We start from the raw sequence: 24,781 nt of genomic DNA, 5'->3' as shown, positions 1-24,781 counted from the left end.
ATGGTTTTTGGAATAGTTAACAAACCGATTTACTAACACAAAAGTGCTTCAATTTTGTAAATATGAGGAATCGTGCAAGATACTTTGTAAAATAAAAGTGAAAAACTCACTAGAAACCCTTGCTCTTCAAAAAAGTAAACTAATTACATTTAGCGCTCTACCCATTTTGCATGGTAGGCTCACAATGGCTAAGAAATAATTGGATTTCTGGGTAATATTACATTTGTATTGAAAATCATACGAAAATTCTCGCAAAACATATTCAATTCGATTTGCGGGTATGCTTATCGACTAAAACAACAAATCCATTATTGTTGAGGGCGTTTACTTATCATCGAAGGTGGGTACCCTAGGTGCAGCGTATTTCAGGCGCAGTTTGTCGTACACTTTGCGATCCTGTAAAGCAATAAATCAAACAAATTAGAGGGCATTAAATGGGGATTATTTAAAGCTTTCATTACCTGTTCGTTAACTGAGGGTCGAAGCTGCTGCAGAGCCTCTTTGAAATGCTGGCTGCGTACGCACAGATCGTCGAGTTTCGTGTCGCCATCGTTGATTGATTGGCGCAGGGCGAACATGGAGGCCTGCTTAACCAGTCCTGCCAAATCTGCACCAGTGTAACCCTCGGTTTGGGCAGCGATCTCATCCAGATCTACATCGTCGGCCAGCACAGGACGCTTTCCGTTCTGAAAAAGAGAGCAAAATAAACTTTAGTAATGATTCCCCATCAAGAGCAAAGCTAAATTTTCTTACCTTGGTTGTGGCCTTTAGAATTTCGGCACGCTCGCTCTGCTCGGGAAGACCCACGTACAGAATGGTGTCCAAGCGACCCGGTCGCAGGATAGCAGGATCAATAATGTCCGGTCGGTTGGTCGCCGCCAGTATGTATACACCCTTGCGCTCCTCCACGCCATCCATTTCGGTCAGAAGCTGATTGACTATGCGGGTCCCAGAATTGTTGCCATCGCCACCATCCGAGCGCTTGGGACACAAGGAGTCAAACTCATCGAAGAAGATGACGCAGGGGGCTGAGTTACGAGCACGTTGAAAGCAGGCCCGCACAGCGCGTTCACTTTCGCCCACATACTGTAAAGTAATCCAATGATTAGCAAGGAATGAAGAACATTAAACACAACCGCAATGAACTCACCATGTTCATTAGCTCTGGTCCCTTCACCGATATAAAATTAATGCCAGCCTCATTGGCAATAGCCTTGGCGAGGAGCGTTTTGCCGCAACCCGGCGGACCGCACAGCAGAACGCCAGAAGGAGCATTCAACCCGAGACGATCGAGCATCTCCGGATATTTAACTGGCGCCAGGACGGCCAGCTTAAGCTCGTCGCGAATGTTTTGCAGGGCTCCAATGTCGTCCCAAGTAGTGTCCGGCACTGTGACAAAACCCTCACGCTTGGCCGATGGCTGCATCACCTTGATGGCGTCCACGAAATCGATGAGTGTTAGACAGAAGTTCGGGTCGGCGAACTCCTCGGGTGGATTGTCCAGAAAGTTGGTCAGCTCGGCCAGTGTGGGTTCGTAGTATTCGTCGTTCGAGGAGTCCGCTTCCTGTTCTACGGGTTTTTCCGGCTCACAAACAGCCTCTTCATCCACCTCCATGGCGGCATCCACTGGGTTCTCAGTTGATTTGCCGTTGGTCGTTTTCTTGGGGGTTTCAGTTTTGGGTTTTTCGCCTTCAGGCGTCTCCTTGTTGGTTGCTTCCTTATCCCCATCCTCCTTTGGGTCCGCTTCTGCTTCCTTGTCAGCTTTCGGGTCAGCCTCTGTTGCTTTTTCAGCCTTGTCACCTGGCTCCTCGCTGGGCTCATCGTCGTCCAACGTGACAGTGGTCATATTCTTCTCGCTGGCAGCGTGCAGCTCACGGAACTTCTTCATGGACCTACGCTTGACAGCCACGGCTGCAGCCCGGCAGACAAGAGCCATTAGATCGGCACCCACATAGCCAGGTGTCAGCTCGGCAATCTTATCGTAGTTAAGCTTGGGATCAATGGACAAACCCTCGCACTGGATGCGCAGAATCTCACGACGCTCCTTGCGCGATGGAATATGTATGGCGATTTCATGATCGAAGCGACCGATGCGACGTAGACCGGGATCCAGGACATCGGGACGCGTGGTGGCCCCAATAACCACCACGGACTGGCCAAATTCGTTGGCCTTTAGGTTATCCAAACTACTGATCAGCTGCGACACAATGCGCCGCTCCATATCCTTGGCCGCCCACTGACGATTGCCACCGATGGCGTCGATCTCGTCGATAAACAGCACACAGGGCGAAAAGCCCATGGCCTGCTCGAAGACCTCGCGTATGCGCTCCTCCGACTCGCCAGAGATTCCGCCAATCAGCTCAGTAGCCGGAATTTCCAGCAGCGGCATCTTTAATTGCTGTATAACGAAGATTTTGTATGAAGGAGGCAAAAAATAGATTCTTTTTCTTGTATAATAACATACCCCACTAATGGCACGGGCCAGAAAGGTCTTGCCGCATCCTGGCGGACCGTGCAGCAAAAGGCCCCTCGAGGGGAGCAGTCCCAATTGAAAATAGAACTCCGGCGACTTAATGTGGATGAGCATCTCGCACAGCTCCTTCAGGGTGCTATCCATGCCGCCAATGTCACGGAAACTCTCGGTGGTATGCTGCACCTCCAGTTCCTTCTTGTACTTACGGGGGCGGTCGCGAGTTGCATTTGGGTGCAGCTGTTGATACAATCCGGGCGCATTACGATGATCCTTGCGTGGACCGGCGTCCTCTGAGTGGTTTTTACCTCTGGCACCCATCCCTATGTGATCTAAATAGAGAGATTTTAATGATTTTCAATGAATTATGCATGGATTTTCTCACATTTGTGGGTCGATTCCGGACCAGAGCCTTGAATAGTATTTGGCTTAGCTGCTATGAGAAAAATATATAAAATAATTATAAATCCAAGGTTGGGTTACCCTAACTTACATTTCTTTGGAACCGCCGTGGTCTCCGGCAGATCGTTCATCAAACGTTTCAGAGCGGTTGGCTGACTTAATGGCGGAGCAGGAGCCTGACCATCTCCATTGGTGGTGTTGGTATTGGAGTCATCGTCGTTGTCGTCTCCACTGGATATATCGATGGGTTCGGTTATTGGCTTGGCAGCCAGTGGTTTCCTTGGCTGACTGTACAGGCTGTTCATCATGTTGTTCATCACACTGTTGGTGGGTGGTGCCTCCAATTCCTCGCTGATGTTCTCGTCCTCGGAGCTGCTCACCTTGTCCAAGTTGTAGCTATCCGAGATAATGGAAAATGCTGAGGGGAGAGGAATTGAAATTTATTATTTACATATATATATCAAAAGGTCAATATTTTTAAAACGCGTGACTTCTTTTAATCTATGTATATCATAGGACCAACAACAGTTTACAAACCCGATTTGCCCATTGTTTACCTTGGTGCACCAACTGCCTGAACGGACCGAATTTGCGACGCGAGTATTCCGGATACTTTTGCATCAACTCCCGGGTCATCTGCTTCACATCCAGATAGGTCTCGCCGATGTGCTCCTCGAGGTACTGGAATCGAAATGAAAACGACAATTAGCACACGATGCGGACCGCCTGCGACCTAACCTTGTTTTTTTTCTTTGCCCAAATTCGCCGCCCTTGCAAAGGGTTTTTTTGTTTTTTCATGTGAATTTGCCGGCTGTCGGGCAGCTGGCAGGGGACAGGGACAAATTTGGCCGGAAAACTACGTATTTTCACCCACCTTCTTCACTCGGATCGTTATTAGATGGTCGTGCAGCAGCGGCTTGGTTTTCTTCATATTATTCGAGGATTAAATCTGTGTAGACATTCGCAGCGGAACTATAAATTCGCTTAGCCGCTCGCAAAATGCAAACGACGCCGTCGCCTCGATATCTTCGCTTCGCGGAATGTTTCCACCTACTTACTTCGATTGGAACGCGAATTAATCGAAAGTGATTTATGTTAATTGCGCTAGAATCACAAATGATTTGTAAATCAGCCGGCTGTGCTGCTATTAAAATCGCTTTGAGTCGCTTATATTCTTGGTTTTTACATTCTCAACTACGCCTACTGCTCCGAATCATCTAGTAAAATTTCATATTTATAAAATGGTTTGAAAAAGGCTTTATTTGAAGCAGGTTTCGTTCCAAATAAATAGTTAATTTTATATTATTATTCAATCATTTAAACAATGCTATAAGGTAATTTCAGCAATTATTTTAATAAGTCTAATTTTTTTTAAAGTAGTTTTCATTACTTTTTCTTACTTTTAATATATAGCTCCTATTTTAAGCTTATACCTTAAGATATTAAAAAATATTGTATTTCTGCTTAGCCCTTTTTGTTTGTGTTTGTTCCATTTTGTATGTAGCATTTTGTATTTTATGTAAAGAGAAAATATGTAATATATAAGACCATTAATATATAAATAGCTTGATAAATGGGCCAGTGTAAACACTACTTTAAGTGTTACTTCTCAATTGCTTATCGATAACCAGTGAACGTTCCCGCCCGCTATCGATAGCACCGCGAGACCTCAAAATCAGCTGTTCGCAGTCGCTCTCACTCGCTCTCGCAATCTGAGTAGTCGCTGGATTTTACAAGTAACCAAATTAAATGTGCTTTTACATCAACAAACGCTGGACGCGCAATTAGAGAAGTGTTAATTATGCGTCACAGCAGCAGCCAGCAGTGAAATAATGACGCACTTCATCTGAGTTTGGCAGCAAAGTTGTTAGATTGGATAAATCGCAAAATCGGTAGAAATAAAAACGCCAGAAGAAGAACGCCGTACCGAACGGAAAAAAAGAAAGCGCGATGTGCGACGGTGAAATTGGCGATCCGGTGACGGTGACTCACTCACGTTCAGAAGGCGGTGGATTGTCGTCCGAGCCCCCGGCCCTGGTCTTTGATCCGGCGGAGAAGCACCTGACCAATGGAACCTCCGATCCGGAGCCCGTCGATCCCCTTCTGGTGGCCTACTGGTCAGTGGAGGATGTGACCAACTGGGCCAGCTACACGGAGCACTTTTCGAGGGTTCTGCTGGACTGCCTGCGCCAGGAGTTCATCGACGGCGAAGTCCTTCTCTCCCTCACGGAGGAAGATGTTCGGGATATGCGCTATCGCCTGGGCTACAAACTTACCTTTGGGGAGCTCAAGAAGTTCTGGGTTGCAGTGCTCAAGCTACAGCTCCTGGTCAAAAACAGCTCCACGGAATCCGTAATGCTGGGCATCGGGAACTCGGCCTACATGCCAATGGTGACCCCCGGTGGACCACCTTCCTCAACCACGTGCCCTTGCCCGCAGCCCGAGTGCCCCAGCTATGTGTCCGATTGCGATACCTATTTGCGCATGGGCGGACGCTATGTTCCGCCGGAATACTTCAAGACCGTCATGAGCTTAGGTGAGTCCCACATATGCCACATATGCCACACCTGCCCAACTGCCCCCCTTCAATTACGAAGGTCAATTGTTCATTGATTGTTTCTCTGGGCTTATCGGTCGTGTGCCAATTGTCGCGAGCTTTTCGCTATATAACGCAATTCATCAGCCATAAACTTGCTTGCGATAACTCAGAAATAAGAGGTTTCCCCATGGAAATTGATAATATATGTACATAAAATTAATAATAACATGAACATGAACATGAACGTATGTATACGCTAAGGTTGAGTACCAGTTTTCAACGATTTTATACACTTTTTAAGTGATAAACCACAAATGAATACGTCACTCTTTAAATATAGTTTATGGACTTTGTGACACATATTAGCAAATGTACGCATATAGATCACAACATATGGATTTACTCTTTCAAAGGGTATATATTTTCCTTACATTAATAAAAGCTAAATTCCGCTGATTAACATTTTCATATGTGACACTTGTGTTCTGTAAATACTGTGTATTTTAGTTGTTTTGTGTTACCAATAAACACTTTCCTTGTGCTTCTTAATTTAATAATATACGTTTTGATTGTGTGTTTGACTGACTTCCACCCATATCAATCACTTCCTAATTGATAACCCAAGAATAATATGTCCCCCTAAAAGTTCAATGTCACGCACGCTATAAATGCCTGATTAAAGCGTCATTATAATTCAAATATAGTTTTGGATTAGATTTTCAACCCATACTTTTTCATTGACAAACCAAAAATAACATGCTTTCTCTTCGAGTTCAATGGTTCACATACTTATACTATTCCTAAATACGTCACTCTAGCTTTAATTATAGTTTCTGGGCGCTGGTGACGGCGTTACTTTTATTTATTTTGAGCACTTTGGAGGTTACGTGTGGAGACGCCGCTCGCATTTATTTGAGTACTCATTCTGGCCTGGCTTACTGTTTTCATTATTTGTGCGAACTTGTGTGCCTTTTGTGTAACTTTGCGTGCATTAAATATCGAATTCCGATTTGTTTATGATACCCTTCAAACGGCTGACTTGCTTTACGGGAAAATCAGCAACAGTTTAGCGGCAAACGAAAACATAAACACAGTTTTCAATCGCATTTAAGTTTTATCAATTAACTGGAAAGATGTATTTCGATTTTGTTTAATTTATAATTTTTATTTGCCACAATCAGATTTGATATCGTATTACATTTAATTGAGAAGGTGAGAGATCAGTTCTCGCTATTATTTATATATGTACTTCATTCTTGCTTTTAATTATTTGTTGAAATATAAACGGCTTGTTTTTCATTTAATAACTAAGTTTGAAGACTATGTTTTTCCATAAGCGGGAAGTATATTAAATATTGAAATGAGCCAAGTCCGAATTTAACAATGAACTTATCTTGGATAATTTCCTATCAGCGCCATTATTTTTTGATAATGCATTTATCATTACCAGGCTGTGTTTGTTTTCTTTTGTCATGGACATTTCAATAGATAAGTCGAAATTTTGGCAGATAAAGCTACGAATAGATTATTCTTTGCTTGGGTTGTGAGCTTCATAGCTTCTGAAATGGGGCCGAGTTTGTCAACTAAATAAAATAAAAAACAAATGATGACTTTCTTTGTCATAAAGGTTTGAGCCTTATATACTGCAATTTTAATGCGAACAAAGCTGATTATCAGAGAATCGAGAAGTGTACATACATATTTATCTGATCTGTTCTCTCTCTTTAGTCATCTTTAACCTTTCTGTAAATAGCTTTTTTAATCCCCTTTCCCCTTTTTTGAATATTCTTTGTCCCTAAAAAAAAGCACTTAATAAATAGGTATTTATTTAAAGCATAAATTAAAAATTAGCCAATTCAATCATCAAAATTAAATAATTTTTTTTTGTTTTAATATTAATATTGCCAATATAAGTAGTTTTAATTAAAGTGGAATTTTATCGAGTATTAAATTGTAAATTCTTCCATTACCAAGGTAAAGTTAATCACAGTTGGAGTCCGCTAGTAATACAATTTTTTCTTACCACTTGCAGGCTACTCATTTGTGGTCACCTGGATAACTTCGTTGACGATGGTTATCGTGCACGAGCGGGTTCCGGACATGAAGCGCTATCCACCGCTGCCGGACATCTTCCTGGACAACGTGCCGCACATTCCGTGGGCCTTCAATATGTGCGAGATAACCGGCTCGCTGCTGTTCACCATTTGGGTGATTGTTCTGATCTTCCACAAGTACCGACTGGTCCTCCTGAGGCGATTCTTTGCATTGGCCGGTACGGTTTTTCTGCTGCGCTGCGTAACCATGCTGATCACCTCGCTGAGTGTCCCTGGAACGCATCTGCAGTGCAGCCAGAAGGACTTTGCCATCGATGATCCGAACGTGGACATGGTGGGTGCCTTGATCATCCGGATGACGCGGGCTTACCGCATCTGGAGCGGCCTGGGTATGTCCATTCAGGGCGTGCGTACGTGCGGCGATTATATGTTCAGTGGTCACACGGTGGCCCTGACCCTGCTAAACTTCTTTATCACAGAGTGTAAGTTTTATTTAGGTTTCCCTCCATGGAGTGGTTCTAAAAGCGTTCTAATTTATTTTCTATTTTTGCAGACACGCCGAGGAATCTGTACTTTCTGCACACGCTCTCCTGGCTGCTCAACATGTTCGGCATCTTCTTTATCCTGGCCGCCCACGAGCACTACTCCATCGATGTGTTTGTGGCCTTCTATATCACCTCCAGGCTGTTTCTGTATTATCATACTTTGGCTAACAACAGGGTGAGTTGTAGTAGTTGGGGAAAATAACAAATCTTTAGAGATTAATTTTCTATAGATCAGTAAGTGATTTGCCTCTCTGAATATTTGGAAATTTGTAAAACTGAATTTACATTACTAAGACACCATGTCATAAAATATATCAGTTAACGTATCTGCTTGTCAAAATCTTTTAAATTTCGATTTCATATTTATATCTGTCCATTTAGCGCTTCAATTTAAAAGCAAACTGAAACAAGTAGAGCTAGCACCTTGATTATATTGTAAAGACAGCTTTAGTTTATAACTTTAAGCTTACAGTTTTGTAATTAATAATAATATAACAGAGATTCCAACTAATCGATTACCCTTTTCAACAGGCACTCATGCAAAGCGACTCCAAGAGGACGCGTGTTTGGTTTCCCATGTTCAGCTACTTCGAGAGCAGCGTCGATGGTATGGTGCCCAATGAATATGACACACTGGGTACCCTTATCGATGGGATTATTGAACAGATCCTCAAGGCCAAGGAGCAATTAGTCATTACAATAAAGCGTTGCTGGGCGAATTCCCGGCTGTCCGAGAACTCGACGGAAATAATCTTTGGCTCCGAATCGGATCAACGTCTGCACAATGGAACGGCTGCATCCGGCTTCTTCAGTCCTCATCAGTCGGTGGTGGGAGGATTGGGACACCACAGCAGCAAGACGCATCTGAATAGTGCTCAATCCACGGCTGCCACATCCTCGATTGCTCCGACGCCTGCGCCTTCGCCGGCAAAAAGTTTACAGCCGCAGAAGAAGGCCTTCAAGGACGCCAGCGTGGATCCCTTCTCCAGGACGACGTTTGCCGCGTGCCAGGAACCATCCAAGGATACGCCGCTGAAGGAAAAGAAGCAGCTCTGATTTCCACAGCCACTCGTTCTTCCACAACCGTTTATCGATGCCGTTCTTCGAAAAGCAAACATGCAGAAATCAACCATACCGACTGATATTTTTATTTCAAAATTTCCATTTTACCCTTCCCTTTACAGCTCCCTCTTTCCCTTTCCTTCTTGTATTATTGTATGCATTCTACCATTCGTAGTGCCTTCCGGGTCGTATTCCCCACCCCATATCTAGAACCATGTGGTGTCCCACAGAGCCCTTCCTTAGTTTTACGTGTGGAATTTAAAAATCGAAGTTTTCTTAGCCGGGAGACTGCTATTTTGGTAAAGATGATAAGAAACCCTCCTCTCATTCCGTTCAAATGAGTTTTGAACTAAATGTATTTATTATTGAAGACTTTTAATGCATTATTATGTAATTGTAAGCATGTGAAACAAGCGTATTTTTAGTTAATTAGTAATAAGTTTGGAAAGTTTCTGTTGAACGCACAAAAATCAATAAATCAAAATGAATATTCTCAAAGTCTGGAGAAACCACTGTAAAGATTGTTTTATTCATTCATCAGATGATAATTTATTTTAATCCGGTTTATCAGGTATTTTGTTTAAAACTTTTTCCGCATCTGAAAAAAGAAACCCATTCTAAAAAATGTCAATCAATCTGAACAAAATGTGTTAAATAATCATGGCTCAAAGCTTTCTTTTACCACCAGCTCACTTTTAAATCAACCTGAACCAATTACGCTTTATTAAGAAATTTTGGGTGGGTTATAAATAATAATGGAGGTTACAAACGGATGAAATTTAAAGATCATTTCACAAACAGAATTAAAAGCTTTAAAATGAAAAGACCAGCGGGCGTACAATTCATCATTTTATTTTTGTTTGTTTTAATATAAAAATGGCATTTCTTTACTAATTTTAAGTTTAAATTACTAATATAAAGTATGTATGATTGCGGTAATTGAAAAATATATATATATCATATATTCTTGCATATATTCTTCAAGATGTGAAAAAAATATTTTTAATGAACATGAAACGTCTTCTGTCAAGCGTATATTATTTGAAAGCGTTCAATTTGACTTAATGAATAACTTTTTTTTTGTTTATTTTTTTTTTTATTTCGTATTCATTTTCCATACGCTATAAAGCAAATCGAAAGTTTTCAGTTGCTTTGTGTGTTTACATTGCTTTGCCATTATTCGCATCAAAGGAAGAAACAATTAACAAACGATACTCGATAAAATAGATAAAGTCAAGCGCTCGTTTCTTGCCTTAGTACAACTTATATGCAAAAATAAACTATGAAAAGTGTTCTTCATGAGTAGTGAGTTCTCTTTGTTGATGATTTAATGTTCGCTTCTTTCGCACAGGGCATTCCGCTCATAAATTACTATTTCAAAAAACAGTATAGTTTGATACGTTTTACATAATATCTTATATGCTACATGTACCTAACATTATATTTACCAATTCTGTCGGTCTGCTATGTACGAAGCTACGTTTGAGGTTTCATTGAATCGTTCTCTCTACGGATGCACCATATGTCTGCAGTGGCTGTGTGCTTATAGTTCTTCATATCAGATATTTGTCATTTTATTTAGAATTTTCGTTATGTGAAAAACATAAATTTAACAAGATTTGTTGGTTTCATTCTTTTTGTTTGTTTCTGCTTGCTGTTAAATAATTCATTCCTTTGCTGCTAACCGATACAATATATATGTAAATCTAGGCATAAACTATAACTGCTTTCTTCGCGTGTATTTCAAAATATATTAAACACGATGTATGTTGTAGTTTGTTTTTTTTGTTTGTTTTTTTTTAGTTTTATGTTGTTTTGTGTTTCTTATTTGTTGTTTGTTTTTAGTTTATATGAGGGCTGTTGTTGTCGCGGTAGATCTACCGTCACATAAGATCGTAGTGCAATTATTAATTTCTGTTTTTCGAGGCTTGAGCTCCCCCACACAGTCTTACGACAGGTCTAAAAAGATAAGATGAATCATTATTAATTAAGATAACATCACATCGCAGGAAGGATATCGATTTGAACTCACAGCTAGGCGCTGCCTCGTAACGACGCTGTATCTGATCATATGTGAACTTAACGAAGGCATCGTACTGCTCGGCCAGCTTGGTGGTCAGCACGGACTCGTAGCGCTCCCTGAGCTGGTTCTCCCGCTCCTTGATCATGCTCTCGCAGATGAGCTGCACCTGCTTGAACGTGAATAGGGCCTTCTCGCCGTGGCGCATCAGGTTCGGTGGGCTGTCCGGGCGACGCGGACTCTCCGGTCCCATCTCCGATCCGCTGGACTCCGAATCCTGCATGCGTTCCAAGGCCGACGAGGTGATCGGCAGCTGCTTGCGCTTGTGCAGTCTCTTGATCTCATTGCACAAGTTCTCGGCCATTTTGTCTGCAATTTCGGAAAGGTTTATTAAAGTTTGCTTATGGTTCTACCTGCTTATAGTTCCGTATAAAATAAAACAATATACAGACAAAACATTTTTGAAATTTTAGCTAGCAAGTATATGAAAAAAAATGTTTACTTTTAAATATTAATTGGAAAAAAAAAATTTTTTATGTATGAAATGTTTTTATTTAAGTAAAGCAGGAGAAAGAACATATTTAAAATCAAAAAGCAACACTATATTGCGTAACAAATATTGGCTTTTCAAATCAAATTCGCTTTTAAATGTACAAAAATGATATTCATATTCACACTCATCTATTTGGTAACGCTAATAGAAAGTTTTTTTAAGTTTTATGTTGAAAAAAAAAGTATTATAAACGTATGCTATAACTTTAGTTCCTAATAAAGCATGTAATTTAAGTAATTCAATAATAACTTTGCCCTAATATTGTCAACAGCAATTGCTGAAAAACGCCCAATATTCCACAGGTTATCCCCACTACTTGGATCTGTAGCCATAAAAGTATCCCATCCCGAATATCTCACCTGGTGACATTTTGGCCAGCGAGGCCTCGCTGAACGGACTTGGCTCAGTGTTGTCCTTGGCGAATCGGTTGCTGGGCGTGTGGGGCAGGCCCGCCGAGGTGCTAGGACCGTCGCGGGACGGGGACGATGGGCTGGCGCTGCTCCCGGCCTGGCCGAAAGGATTGCAGCGCCGGCGCTTCGGCGGACGCTGGTTCATCGACTCCCAGTCCAAAGCGCGTTTCAGGGTTGCACAGGCCATCGCTATGATTGTGGTTCGGTCCCTCCTTCTCGGGGCTCTTCTGATGGATGGCTACCTTGATTGTGGGTAGCTGATGATTATTGCCTCGATTTCGGTTACTGGATGCTGCGAATGGATGATGAAGCGTCGGCTGCAATGGAGAAACAAACAATGAATGAGTAAAGTGAAGTGAACACCTTGCTGGCAGATCAAAAGGCCACAAACTTGTTTCAAGGAAAAACAGGATTCACAGGCGTGTTACTCACGCACACACGCAGCCAATAAAAGAAAATGGTGCAACGATTTATGGTCTGCCAGTGCTGGCTATTTGGCTTTCTCTGCTAAATATAGCTGGTAAATAAACGCGTCCTTATCTTATCGCTTCTGGGTCGTGATTTTTTAAATAATACAAAGTCATAAGATAAGTTTCTTCAGTGCTACAACTACAGGGGATGTATTTAAAAAAACAACAAAATGTACCTTTCTGTTTAATAATCGAATAAGCTAAACCATTTAAAAGAGGCTTGGTAAGCAAAATTAAAAAGAAGCACAGGTAAAGTTACACTAAGACTTCCAAGACCTTACCTTTTACCACACAAAAACCTGCATAAATTAAGACTTAAATATAGTAAAAAATGTTATTAAGCTATAATTACGGCCAGCCGATCTCTTTTCTAAGCAAACAATTAATAAAATTAAAACGTCAGTAAACGGCTTTTAAGAAACCAAGTTCGCCTAACTTTAATGACTCTTATGACGTTTAAGACAAAATACTTATGACAAAAGAGAAGTGGAAAACTTAATTCGAACAAAACATGTGAGTTACAGTTCCCATTTTCGCATTCGTCACGAATATGTAAGATTTAAAAAATTCATAAATGTTTTAATTTTTTTGTTGTTAAACATTTGATTGCTAAATGACTTTTAGTATTTCTAAGCTTATTTTTGAATTTATTTAAAAAAAAAATTTTGGATGCTCCTTAAAAAATAAATAAATATAAATGTTATAAATTAAATATGTAAACTATAATAATTTGCAATTATTTTATATAACTATTCGTTTTTAATAATTTTGCAAGGGTATCTTGTAAGCAAGTGTAACTTGTAAGCAAGTGAAGCCGCTTCTCATCAGTCACGAAAACTCAATCAACCTACTATTCACTTTAATTAGTAGTACATTTTAACCCTTAAAATCAATTATATTTTCTAACTCGCTTTTATTTGGCTAGCACCGGCAGCTCCGATGCCCTGCAAGCAGCAGCTGCTTGAAAAGGGCGACACCGTATCGGAACCCGATTCCCATTCCGAATCTTTGAACAGAAAGAGAACAACCAAAGAAACGAAGTGGCGCAGCGCAATTAAATAAAAACCACCACGACAAAGGCAGCAGTAAATGCATAGCAATGCAGGACTAAACAAGGAGCAGAGAAAAGTGTAAACTGTAACGTAATATCAGAACAACCACCTTTAAAAAGGAAACTACGCAGGATAATAAGCGTGTTCTTCTCTCTCCACTTCTGCTTCTTCTTTCCCTCTTCCCACTCTCTTCTTCTTCGCTGCAGCGGCAGCTGTACCAGCTGTTTTTAACACTAAACACACACACTTCCCTTTTGATAAACCGCAACACGTGTGTGTGTGTGTGTTAGCTTCTCACTCTGTACAAATAATTTATACCTTTTTTTAACAATGTTAAATACTCTTTTAGTTTTTAGCGATTTACTCTTTACGTGACAAATACCACAGATTAGTTTAAAAAAAAAAAAGCCAAACGAAACCGAAATGGCAGCAGCTACTGGCGATCACACTAGTTGTCTCGCTCCCGCCTGCACACGCACACCGTTGTGAGTTGGAATGTTGATTTCATGAAATTTTAAAAATGGTCGAAACGCATATCATTATCAGCTTTTCAGAAGAAAAATGCCCGAAACACTTTTCACACCATTGCACTTACGTTTTATTTAATTTTTGGTTGTTTCCGCTCGCTTTTCACTTTCTGCACCACTTCACACGCGCTTTATTTACTTTTTTATTGTGCCACTACTCCGCTTGCACATACGCACGCACATTCACGTACAAAACTCCAGTTAAGGTGGTTAATCTATTTTTTTGGGTAGAAATTAGTATTGCTATTGCTTGATGGTTGTTTGAGCAGTATTTCAAAGGCCACTAAAATGCACTGTCGGTAGGTGTTTGTCGTCTTTGACTCGCTTGCTGTTTAATTTACAAATTTTCGTCTCGGTTCTTGGCAAAAATGGACGACGATGCGTGCGTGACGACGTGAACAGTGTGACCACAGCTGGAGCGTTTTTATTAACCGCGCTGCTCACGAAAAAAAACCTTAAAAATACTTATTAATTGAACTGAAATTATACCATAAGTCTACCGTTTTAATATCAATAACAAATATTTATATTTACTACTTATAATACTAAAATATCTATATAACTGGCTGAGCTTATAGTTGTTACAGGTTGTTCCAAAAAGAGTAATACTGATTTATCTTGGCGGTTTAATTTTAGACATAATAAATATAAAGCTGATTTACTGAAAGGCAAGTTAAATATACAAGTATTTATGAACAAAAAACATTTAATAAAAATTACTTTTATCACAGGTTATTTTACGGTATTTTTAAATGGTTTTTTGTAGTATATTTTCTTAGCCGGATGGTATTTTGCAACCGTCGTTCAGCGATCACACTATTCGGTTCAACGACAAAGTAGGAAATAATTTCCATTCTTGATAAATATCAAATATTTTTGCACTTTTATAAGCGACAACATCGCACTTTTTTATCCGCGTCTTCGCAGTTTTTAAAACCAAAAATCAGCGACGTTGCCCAGTTCGTGTGCCTTCGTCACCAGTGAAAAAACATTACGTAGGGGCGCTGGACGGAAGAAAGTAGGAAAAGAAAAGATCTAAAAATATTTTTAATCGCTGTGAAAGTAGCCAGCGGATTTTAGTCGCAAGTACCATAAATTGACTTTGGGAGGACATATTTAACTGCAAAAATGGTCTTGAAAGTCTACGTCAGCGGCATGTCCGGCAACAAGGAGGTGAGTTTGTGGGCGTGGCGTTTTTAAGACCGAAGATAGTGTCATGTTATTGGAATGTTTGGCCCTGTTATTTGCAGCAAACAAAATAAAACGAGAAAAAAACAAACCCAAAGTGGTGACGAATGCATTGCTAATTCTAATTCTGCTGCATTTTGTGTATGTATTGTATGTGCGTGCGATGATGATGATGATGTAGTGTGTGGTATGTAAGTTTGTATGTACAGTCAAAGAAAAACAAGTGGTATTTTCTCGAGTGTGCTTGCGAGCGTTGGTGGTGGCAAGAAGCAGCACAAACACACATTTCATTGCCCATATAAGCTTATTCCACTGTGAACTGTAAATTGTTCATGGAAGAGAGAGATTTCCATTGATCGCAGTTGCGTGGGCTGCGTGTGTGTGCGTGTGACTCATTCGCTCTTCCCCTTTCCCTTGTTTTTTCCGTCGCCTTTGTTCAATTGGCAAAGTCTCTCCCAATAAGAACAAAAACATAACGGTCATTGTGCGGGTCACAATGCTTTTGTTTTTATTTTACTTTACACTTCTAAAAAAAAGTATGCACGAAATCTGGCTATCGCAAGATAATTAGTTGTGTGCAACAAACCACTTTAATTAGGAGCTTTATCATATCGGGGGACATTGTTTATATGTATGTATGTATGTTTATATAGCGGAGGAGTGTAAGTGGGTGTGCTTGTTTGCGTTTGGGCTTGCCGGTAAAATTTTATTACCGATATGTCATCGCTGTAGTTAACAGTATTAACTAACAGTTTTTAAGGAAGTTACACTGAAACAAATTTAAAATTAGTTTTTGGGAAAAATGTTAATTTTATTACTTTAGAAACATCAAAATTTTAAAAAATATTTTCTTTAATCATAAATAGCTTTAAATTAAAATTTAACTGACACCCATTTTTTTTTTTGTAGGTAAAGAAGCGCCAGCAGCGCGTGCTGATGATCCTGGACAGCAAGAACATCAAGTACGACACGGTGGACATCACGGAGCCCGGCAAAGAGTCCGAGAAGGAACTGATGCAGAACAAATCGACTAGCAGCGGCGGAACGGTCAGCGATCCGGAGCCCCGGCATCCGTTGCCTCCCCAGCTGTTCAACGACGAGGAGTACTGCGGTGACTACGACGCCTTCGACATGGCCAACGAGATCGACACCCTGGAGGTGTTCCTCAAACTGGCCCCCGCCGACACCACGGCTGTGAGTACCGCCCAAATCGAACTGAAGCAGGAGAACGGCGAGGCCAAGAAGGAGGAGGCGGAAGCGGAGAAGTCGGAGGCCGGCGATGGCGATGCGGAGAAGGCCGAGGTTTGAGCATCAGCTATTTTCACGTATTTTCCGTTAACTGTTATGACGTCACAATCGAAGGCAGTGATCATCTGCAGCAAACAGCAATAGAATTAACAGCAACGTCTTGAAACTAAAGCCCTTCAGTTAACAGCAGCAATAACCCGTAATGTTATCTAACAGCACAGACACTACCAACTCTCTATATCTATATATTTACAACACCTGATTTTTTTGGTTTTTATGCCCATAAGGTTTGGGGAAAATGGAATGGTTGAAATCGAAATTGGACTTTTGTGGGAATTCACCATTTTTAAGTGGTTTCAAATTCATTGTTCAATTTATGCAGGGTTTACAAATATTAATTAATGTTTTGGTTATAATTTCCGCTGATGGAAATATTTTAGAAAATCCAGAGAAATTTTGAAAATGTATTTAAATATACAATTTTTATGAAATCCAACTCCCCAAACTTTATTAGCATTAGAAATCGAAAATCGACTTGTCTATTCTTCTAATTATGTTTAATTTTTTAACGAATTCATCATGACGACTGCGGTTCTTAAGCTAAGTTAACGAGCATTATAAGCAGGGGCGATCGATTGTGTTAACCCCAGAGGAAAAGACAATTTTAATCAAAATATTTATATTCATTAACTTACATCCAACACCTTTGTATGTACCATTTATACACCACCTGTATGGACTCGGAATACACGCCAGCACTTAAGCCTAAGTTGGATTAGTGTAGAGAGCTGAAACTTTTTGTGCAGCCGTTATGTTAATGCTAAAACATAAAAATGCGCTGCTCTTGTAATAAAAGGAAATATATTTGTATTAACTAAAAAAAAAATCGTAACCAACAGCCAGCTTGTTTTTCTAACACTTTTATAACACACCTAATCTTTAACAGCATAGCAAAAACTAACTTGCGAGATGCCTAGCGACAGAAATGCACTGCAAACTAAACATACAGATATCGAAATTAAACAGTTTTTAAAGATCGGTAATAAGCGCTTATGAAAAATAAGTTTTTCAACAATATAACATTCTAAACTCTCTTGAGTATTATACATGCCTTAAACAACGAACTTTATAAAACTATTTGCTAATAATTGCGTGATTCTTCAAAGAACGAAGACAAGGACGGCGAAGAAAAGGAGAAAACAGAAGGCGAGGATGAAGAGGGCAAGGAAAATACTGAAGAAAAGGTAATAGATCGTTAGATCCTGCATGTACGAATCATAACACTAGAGTTGTAGAGCTCGCAGAAGCTAACAAAGGCATGATCTTGCACTTCAGTAGACCAGCTTATGTAGGTAGAAATCCCACTGATCTGATCTTGTATATACATTTCCAATTCCCTCCAAAAAAACAAAAAATACCCATCAAAAACCCACAAACATTCGCACGCTCAACAAACCAACCACCCACTAAAAGACTGAGACTGCAGAGGTTGAAGAATCCGAGGATATCAAAAAGGAGGATACAACTACAGGTAAAGGTAGAAGAATGTCTTTAGGCTCTAATCAAGATTTTTACACTGATGAAGAATTAGAAAAAACTGAAGAAACCGAGGGAGATGAAACCAAAGAAAAATCTGAGGAGGAAGGTACTACAGAAAAAACCGAGGGAGACAAGACCGAAGAAAAATCAGAGGGAGAAAGTACGAAAGATGGTAAGGATGAGAGCACCGAAGAAGGTGATGCCAAAGAAGAATCGGAGGAAGATGAGGCCGAAGAAGAAGATGAAGAAAAATCAGAGAAAGATGATAATAAAGACGAAACTGATGTAGAAACAACCAAAGAACCGATTGGTGAGAAATCAAAGGATGAAAAAGCCAAGGAAGAAAGCGAAGCAGAGAACACCAAAGAAGAAGTCGAATTAGGAAACAAAGAACCCGAAAAAGAAAATACCGAAGAAAAAACAGAAAATAGCACAGATAAAACTGAAGAAGAAAACACCAAAGAGGAAAATGAAGTAGATATTGCCAAAGAAGAAACGGAAGTAGAAGATGTCCAAGAAGAAACGAAAGAAGAAAATGTCCAAGGTGAAACGGAAGTAGAAAATGTCAAGGAAAAAGAAGCAGAAACTACTCCAGAAGAGGTGGAAAATATCAAAGAAGAAGAAACTGAAGCGGAAAATACCAAAGAAGAAACAGACGTAGAACCTGAATCCAAAGAAGAAACTGAACCCAAAGAGGAAACTGCTCCAAATTCAGAAGAAACCAAAGAATCGGAGAGTTCAAAAAAAGAAGACGAAGATGTGTCTAAAGAAACCACCGAGAATGAGAAACCTGAAGGAACGTCAGTAGAAGACACGCCCAAAGATGTAGAGAGTAGTAATTCTGCAGAGGAAAATTCGTCCGAAGAAAGCGAGGAAGAGGAATAACCGTTAACTACCAAAATCGATTAAAACGACAACAACAACCACACACTGACATCCGCATCACAAACACCAATGCACCCAAACACACACTCGCACATAAAAACGCACATTTAGCCAAATAATACCGAAAAGTTTTGTAAATAGAAACAAGAAAACACTAATAACGAATCTGGTGACGGGTAACGAACCCTAGACTAAGGCTTTATGTGAATCTAATTTTTAATTTACTCATTTCGCCCTTCAAATGTCTGCCCACAACAACAACAACAACAATATCAACAACAAAAGAAGTTAACAGCGACTACAATATCATCAGCAGCAGTGAAGACACCCACCTCGTCAGAATCCCAATCGGACCTCTTATTGGACAGCGAACGGGCAGCGGCTGCACAGTAGGCGTCGACGTTGGCAGAGGCAGCAGCGTTATAATTTTTACTCAATATTATTATTTTTAAAGACATTTGGGCTTGTTACGGTTTTTACCCATTTTTTTTAATGTGTTGTGATTTTTTTTTTTTAAATATATATTTAATTTTATATCCCATTCTTAGACTTTATTAAAAATAAATTCACTTTCAGTCTAGAATTATTAAAAAAAAAACTGAATAATTAAATTATTTTCAAAGGTGTTATACTAATTGAAAAATCTGTGAGCTTCAAGATCGTTAAGTAGAAATGATCGTCAGATAAAAAATTAACAACAAAATATATTTTAAATGAAATACATCATGTACTGATTAAAATTATTGTGATGTTTAGTAACAACTTAATTGGTTGAAAGTAAATTCAGTAAATTCAATTTAAAATATGTGTGGAAAACCCTAACAAGCCCGATGATAATTTTCAATTAATTGAGCACACACACACACAACAAGAGTAATAATATCAATAGACTTTTGTATTTACGTGTCTCACTTTTAGTTCTTGTATCCAAATAATTAAATATACAGTACATTATAATTATGTTTAGTACAGTACACGGTAAAATGAAGTTATAGTTATTTACGCACTAGTCCGGGGTCTTCTTTTCCATTACAAAACTAGTAAAAATGCGAAGGAAGGGGTCGCATTGCATTATTGGTGTGCCTCCTCCGCCACGCGAAACTCATTTACTAAAAAAGGAAAACAAAGTGGTTTTTCTTCCGTCCAACACACACAAAAATAGAGAGGAGGAGTTTGAGGTTGATTGGGGGCGTCCATCCATCCATCCATCCGTCCATCCGTGGATCCGGCGGTCTGTGCCATCTAGTCGCTGTCCTCCTCGTCGGACGTGTCTGTGGTGTAGTCACTCAGGTTCTCCTGCTGATCGTTGTGCTCCGGCTCCGATTCGCTCAGATCCCACTGGGGATGGTCTGTCGGTGGTGCAGGCGCCTTTTGCACATCCAGTTTTAGCTCCTGCTGCTGATCCATGCCCAGATATGAATCTGAAAGGTGGAGAAAGCGCAATCAATAACCGTCGCAGCAGATATATCTTAACTATCAAGACATGACTAGAATAATTAAAACCCCGCAGATCGGGCACTTAAATTATGTTCTTTTTAGTATTTAAAACCAGTTCTTTGAGTTTTAATCACAATTGATTGACCATATCCTATAGCTGCCACATATCTATCATACTGACCATATGCCGATATTTTGGCGCAGCGTTAAATATAAATTCTTAAACTTTTTTGTACTCTGATTATGTTACAAATAATCTTGTTTACTGCCTGACTATCCTATAGCTGCCATAGTAATGATCGTTTAAAACTTGATAAATTTGGTTGTTTCATAAATTATGTCTCGTTTTTTTCAATTGGATCCATTCCTTGACTGCAGGGGTTTAAAAGCTTCTGCTTACGTTAAACTATATTTTTTGAAAAATGTCTATATTTTTAAACTTAAAAAAAAAAAAAAGAAATGTAATTCAAAAACTAGCTATACGTGATCCCTTTGAGAGAAACTCACCCGATCTGAGGCACACGGTGAAGGTGTAGACGCCGGGCCAACGTGGGGCGGTGAACTTCAGCTGGATCTCCTCCTTCTCGACCAGATTGGTGACGTGGTAGGGCGCCGTCAGGAGGGTGCGCGACTTGCGGTCGCAGATGTAGGTCCACCAGTACTCCTGCTTCTCCTCGGGGAAGTAGGGGCAGTGGACGGTGTGCGAGAGACGCGACTTGCCCTCGAGTCGCTCCCGCTTGTTGAGCTTGGCCTGCAGTCGCTCCCACTCCTCGTCGTCGTCGTCGTCCAGCGAAGAGTTGTTCTTGCCCTTCTCCTCGTCCTCGCTGCCACTGCCGGCAGCCGACTCCATGTCGCTGCCCTCCCCGTTTCCGGCCTCCGATTCGGCATCCGAGTTGCCCGCCGCTGCTTGATCCTCGGCGGTCGTTGACGTTGCTGACGTGGCCGCCACCTTGGCGGGCACCTTCTTCTGGTTGTTCTTCTGGTTTTGGGCCACTTTCTTGCCACCCTTACCCTTGCCCCCCTTGCGTGGTTTTGCCCAAGCGGATGCCTTCTTTGCGGGCACAGCGGCGGCCGCCGATTCATCGTCATCGCCGGCAGCCTCCTCGTTGGTCTCGTCCTTGATGCCCTGCTTTTCGGGCGCCTTGGTGTCACCGAACAGCGTCTTCATGTCCTTGCGCTCCAGCGTGACCGTAACGGTGACTATGGCACCGGCGGTCACCACATTGGTGTTCTCGTCGTCAATGACCTCGCAACGGATGGCGAAGTCGATCAGCGGCATCTTGCCCAACACCTTCATGGTGTTCTCGTACTCAAAGTCCGAGAGATTCTTCAACAGCTGGCGGCTCTCCTCCGGCTTTAGCTGGGCGAATTGCTGCAGGTTCTTCACGTGCCGCTTCTTGTTCATGAAGTACAGATGATCCTCGGTGAGGTGGGGCAGCTGCAGCAGCGGCGACTTGAACTCCCACAGACCCTGGATGATCATCGGCGACATCTTCATGCAGTTCTCAATCGTCTCGATGCTGGGCAAGCGGGGCACCCGGCGGGCATAGGCCATCATGACCAGTTGGTGGACGCACGAGACCATCTCCTGCACCAGATACGGACACTTCTTCACCACAAACTGGCGGTCACGCTCCAGTGTCTCCGGATTGAGGGGCATGCGACTGAGATGCGCATGCAGGATGGCGCGTGCCTTGATGGAGTACATGCGGCACAATGGATGCTCCTTGCATTTCTCATTCAAATTCGGTAGCTGCCGGATGAGCTGTGTGTTTTTTGGGGAGGAGAATTACTATTAGTCACTACTCAGTGGAGGAGGAATGGAGGCATCCACTCACCGCTGGCACCTCGTCGTTGTCCGACTGCCGTTCCTGCACCTGCGAATTGTGGCGTTTGTCAAACTCCAAACTGGCAGCCAGAACCATTAGGGCCCGTTTGAGCAGCATGTGCGGCGTCTTGTGGATAAAATAGAAGTACATTTGGGTGGTGTCCAGGAGGACCTTGTCGCCGCTGAAGCGTATGGAACGGTACCACCAAACGCCCACCGCCGAGGGCATGGCCACCATGAAGACCAACCCATACAGGCCCAATACCCAAACGCTGTTCTCCTTCTCCACGATCCACGAGGGCAGAGCGATGCCAAAGGACATGGCACCCGGACCATCCGGATTGCCATACTTCTCGTAGTTCTCCTTGGCCACATCGTCGGTCAGTGCCTGGTACGCCTTGCTCAGCATCATAAAGGACTTCTCGTCACCCGTCTCCTTGTCCGGATGCAGCACCTTGGACAGCCGATAGTAGGCCTTCTTGATCTCCGCCTGCGACGAGGTCGGCGGCACATTCAAGATCTCGAACGGATCGAAGCTGGCCATCTCGTAGTCGAACTGCGAGACGCGGTACGTCAGCAAGAGCAGCAGGGCCCAGCCCAGCACAATGGTCAGCTTGATGGTCCATGAGGTCAGGGCTCTGTACGGCTCGGCATTGGCCAAGATGGTCTTCTTTTTGAGGCAGTCGGCGCACTGACATTCCTCCTTTAGCTTGCCTTGATCTGCAGGAGAACATACGAATAGATGTTTAAAAACGATGTGATTTGAAACCTATATTTATTAAGGGTCATTTAGGGATTTTCATCGTCATTTGTTCCAATCAGATTACTGTATTGGACTGTTGGTTGCATACATTTTAATATAAAGGCACATACTTTTTGTTTATAATTATTTGATTTTGGTAGGATTATTTGAATTCGTTTTATAATTTTAACCAGATGTTAAGTTCTTTTTCCAAAAAGACGACTGTTTTCTAGAACTAAGGAATGCACTAACCTAAATACCTTATGTATTTGTGTTCTAAGATTAAATAAGATTAAACTATTATTTTGAGCCGGTGCAATATTTTAAACCGGAAATGCCAGCATTACAGAAATATCGCGAGAGGAAGAGAGAATAGTAAGAGAGATTACAAAGTTGTGAGTGCAAAGTTCAGACGTTTCAAGATCAAAGATAACTTTTTTTTTGATCACCATCGATCACGGTGACAATGTCGCGTTATCGCGATTTACAACGCATGAACGCTCGTGGAGTGCAGAGCTGTTCCAATTGGGAAGTGAAGAGAGAGCCCGACTTGCGGTAATCGCAGCTTTCACCCATACGAAGACGCTGAGCTGACGTTGTTAGAATAACTTATTGGAACGTGTCCATTTGCAATGCGGAAGAGCAAGTGAGAGGAGAGGGGTTTGTCTTACTAGACACACACACACACACACACACACACACACCCGCGCACAGCTGCAGGTGGAACGAAAAAAAAAATAAGAGCGAAGAGAGTGCGATTAAAATCGGCGGGGCATTCGGCACTAACCTTCTTTCTTTTTACGTGGCCAATAGTAAATGGTGGTCGGTATCAATATTAGCGCCAGGAAAGATAACACAAAGTAGTAGAAAGTTCCGCCGCTCTCATCGTACTGGAACTTTTGACCCGCCATCTCCGATTGCGACTTTTATATATATTAAGTATTTTGTCTGGCTTTCCTTTCCGCTTTCCCTTGCACTTTTCCTCCGGCAGCTCCAGCTGATGTCGCAGTGGAGTTATCGTTTTAGTCGCTGCTCCCCGTTAACTTTCGATCAACGGACGGCGCTGCGGGGGCGAAGCGGTCAAGGGGGCGGGGCAAGAGCTGTTGCTGCTGCGAGATTAAGCGAGAATTGGACGCCGCGAATTTAAAAAAAACTTTGTATTTACACCGACGCATGAGACTGACACGTAGGGTTGTTTGGCTCGTGCTGGAACCGATTGGTGGATCTGGAACCGGAGCCAGTTCGATATTCGTACTATCGATAGGCAGGTGGCAACTCGTATTTCATGGGGCTGCCAGGCAAGGTAATTGTACACAGAAAAATTCTTTTGACCCCTGATTTTCTAGTGAATTCTCAATTTATAATCTAATAAATATTGTTCACTTATGATAATCACATACTAAGCTTTAAATATTTTTTTATTTACATTGCAGTACTCGATAAAACTAGTTCACATATGTCCATATATAACGAATATTTTGATTTGTACATCTTTTGTTGACCCAGACTTCATATCACTTAATCTATGCTAAAAACGTGTCAGGTAAATCCAGCTTTAAAAAAAAAACCGTTTGACCAGGGGCATAGTCGTTTTGGGGGTTAGCGGTCCTTCCGGCAGAAATTTGTATACAGCAAAGATGTAAGTTATTTTAAAAAAATTGAAGTAATTTTCATTCGTTATTCCATGACATTTACCGTTTTTGGGTGGTGGAAATCCGATCTGTCACTATGATGTGACCTGTGGGAATCGTGTATTATCGTTTGCATTCGGCAGTCGTTTTTGCATAATTTATAAACTATCGATACTATG

General features: G+C 41.5%; 5 protein-coding genes across 11 annotated transcripts; 2 read left to right on the top strand and 3 right to left on the bottom strand.

Moving 5' to 3' along the window:
- Positions 1-4: 4 nt before the first annotated feature.
- On the bottom strand, positions 5-3,948 carry LOC108142680 (nuclear valosin-containing protein-like). Of its 2 annotated transcripts, none has more exons than XM_017266685.2 (9): positions 3,747-3,948; positions 3,430-3,553; positions 2,964-3,290; positions 2,856-2,903; positions 2,465-2,802; positions 1,151-2,398; positions 754-1,086; positions 462-686; positions 5-396 (listed from the first exon to the last, which is right to left on the bottom strand). In XM_017266685.2, exons 1-9 carry the CDS (start codon positions 3,801-3,803, stop codon positions 325-327), a joined length of 2,772 nt encoding a protein of 923 aa, XP_017122174.1. In that variant the 5' UTR covers positions 3,804-3,948; the 3' UTR covers positions 5-324. The 2 variants fall into 2 exon arrangements, with proteins under 2 accessions (XP_017122174.1, XP_017122173.1); XM_017266684.2 differs by having other exon boundaries at positions 2,856-2,906; positions 3,747-3,946.
- Positions 3,949-4,565: 617 nt separating this feature from the next.
- Positions 4,566-9,591, top strand: LOC108142782 (sphingomyelin synthase-related 1). The gene is made up of 4 exons (XM_017266827.2): positions 4,566-5,408; positions 7,444-7,947; positions 8,019-8,185; positions 8,542-9,591. The coding sequence occupies exons 1-4, from the start codon at positions 4,823-4,825 to the stop codon at positions 9,064-9,066; spliced, it is 1,782 nt and encodes a 593-aa protein (XP_017122316.1). The 5' UTR covers positions 4,566-4,822; the 3' UTR covers positions 9,067-9,591.
- Positions 9,592-9,908: 317 nt separating this feature from the next.
- Positions 9,909-14,519, bottom strand: LOC108142780 (akirin). The gene is made up of 4 exons (XM_017266824.2): positions 14,173-14,519; positions 12,005-12,372; positions 11,105-11,461; positions 9,909-11,031 (listed from the first exon to the last, which is right to left on the bottom strand). The coding sequence occupies exons 2-4, from the start codon at positions 12,240-12,242 to the stop codon at positions 11,021-11,023; spliced, it is 606 nt and encodes a 201-aa protein (XP_017122313.1). The 5' UTR covers positions 12,243-12,372; positions 14,173-14,519; the 3' UTR covers positions 9,909-11,020.
- A 380-nt stretch (positions 14,520-14,899) lies between these two features.
- Positions 14,900-19,938, top strand: LOC108142563 (SH3 domain-binding glutamic acid-rich protein homolog). Of its 6 annotated transcripts, XM_041707889.1 has the most exons (6): positions 14,900-14,940; positions 15,032-15,277; positions 16,202-16,594; positions 17,707-17,784; positions 18,014-18,071; positions 18,126-19,938. In XM_041707889.1, the coding sequence occupies exons 2-6, from the start codon at positions 15,233-15,235 to the stop codon at positions 18,962-18,964; spliced, it is 1,413 nt and encodes a 470-aa protein (XP_041563823.1). In that variant the 5' UTR covers positions 14,900-14,940; positions 15,032-15,232; the 3' UTR covers positions 18,965-19,938. The 6 variants fall into 6 exon arrangements, with proteins under 6 accessions (XP_041563823.1, XP_017121996.1, XP_017121995.1 ...); XM_017266507.2 differs by having other exon boundaries at positions 14,907-15,277; positions 18,132-19,938; XM_017266506.2 differs by having other exon boundaries at positions 14,907-15,277.
- Positions 19,842-24,185, bottom strand: LOC108142562 (translocation protein SEC63 homolog). Its single transcript, XM_017266503.2, has 4 exons — positions 23,759-24,185; positions 22,240-22,949; positions 20,909-22,166; positions 19,842-20,385 (listed from the first exon to the last, which is right to left on the bottom strand). The coding sequence occupies exons 1-4, from the start codon at positions 23,880-23,882 to the stop codon at positions 20,207-20,209; spliced, it is 2,271 nt and encodes a 756-aa protein (XP_017121992.1). The 5' UTR covers positions 23,883-24,185; the 3' UTR covers positions 19,842-20,206.
- Positions 24,186-24,781: the final 596 nt, after the last annotated feature.

The sequence above is a fragment of the Drosophila elegans genome, unplaced genomic scaffold (genome assembly GCF_018152505.1).
Source record: "Drosophila elegans isolate 14027-0461.03 unplaced genomic scaffold, ASM1815250v1 contig_208, whole genome shotgun sequence".
Taxonomy (NCBI): Eukaryota; Metazoa; Arthropoda; class Insecta; order Diptera; family Drosophilidae; genus Drosophila; species Drosophila elegans.
This window is presented reverse-complemented; position numbering and strand designations above follow the sequence as displayed.

Excerpts from the sequence above, each read along its gene's own strand:
- LOC108142780 (XM_017266824.2), bottom strand. The coding sequence starts at position 12,242 with ATGGCCTGTGCAACCCTGAAACGCGCTTTGGACTGGGAGTCGATGAAC. Across the intron at positions 11,462-12,004 it reads GCTGGCCAAAATGTCACCAG|ACAAAATGGCCGAGAACTTG; the intron begins GTGAGATATTCG and ends CCGAAATTGCAG.
- LOC108142562 (XM_017266503.2), bottom strand. The coding sequence starts at position 23,882 with ATGGCGGGTCAAAAGTTCCAGTACGATGAGAGCGGCGGAACTTTCTAC. Across the intron at positions 22,167-22,239 it reads ACAACGACGAGGTGCCAGCG|CTCATCCGGCAGCTACCGAA; the intron begins GTGAGTGGATGC and ends AAAAACACACAG. Across the intron at positions 20,386-20,908 it reads CACCGTGTGCCTCAGATCGG|ATTCATATCTGGGCATGGAT; the intron begins GTGAGTTTCTCT and ends TCCACCTTTCAG.
- LOC108142563 (XM_041707889.1), top strand. The coding sequence starts at position 15,233 with ATGGTCTTGAAAGTCTACGTCAGCGGCATGTCCGGCAACAAGGAG. Across the intron at positions 15,278-16,201 it reads GCATGTCCGGCAACAAGGAG|GTAAAGAAGCGCCAGCAGCG; the intron begins GTGAGTTTGTGG and ends TTTTTTTTGTAG. Across the intron at positions 18,072-18,125 it reads AAAGGAGGATACAACTACAG|AATTAGAAAAAACTGAAGAA; the intron begins GTAAAGGTAGAA and ends ACACTGATGAAG.
- LOC108142680 (XM_017266684.2), bottom strand. The coding sequence starts at position 3,803 with ATGAAGAAAACCAAGCCGCTGCTGCACGACCATCTAATAACGATCCGA. Across the intron at positions 3,291-3,429 it reads CAGGCAGTTGGTGCACCAAG|CATTTTCCATTATCTCGGAT; the intron begins GTAAACAATGGG and ends CTCTCCCCTCAG. Across the intron at positions 1,087-1,150 it reads GACCAGAGCTAATGAACATG|TATGTGGGCGAAAGTGAACG; the intron begins GTGAGTTCATTG and ends ATTACTTTACAG.
- LOC108142782 (XM_017266827.2), top strand. The coding sequence starts at position 4,823 with ATGTGCGACGGTGAAATTGGCGATCCGGTGACGGTGACTCACTCACGT. Across the intron at positions 5,409-7,443 it reads CAAGACCGTCATGAGCTTAG|GCTACTCATTTGTGGTCACC; the intron begins GTGAGTCCCACA and ends TACCACTTGCAG. Across the intron at positions 7,948-8,018 it reads AAACTTCTTTATCACAGAGT|ACACGCCGAGGAATCTGTAC; the intron begins GTAAGTTTTATT and ends CTATTTTTGCAG.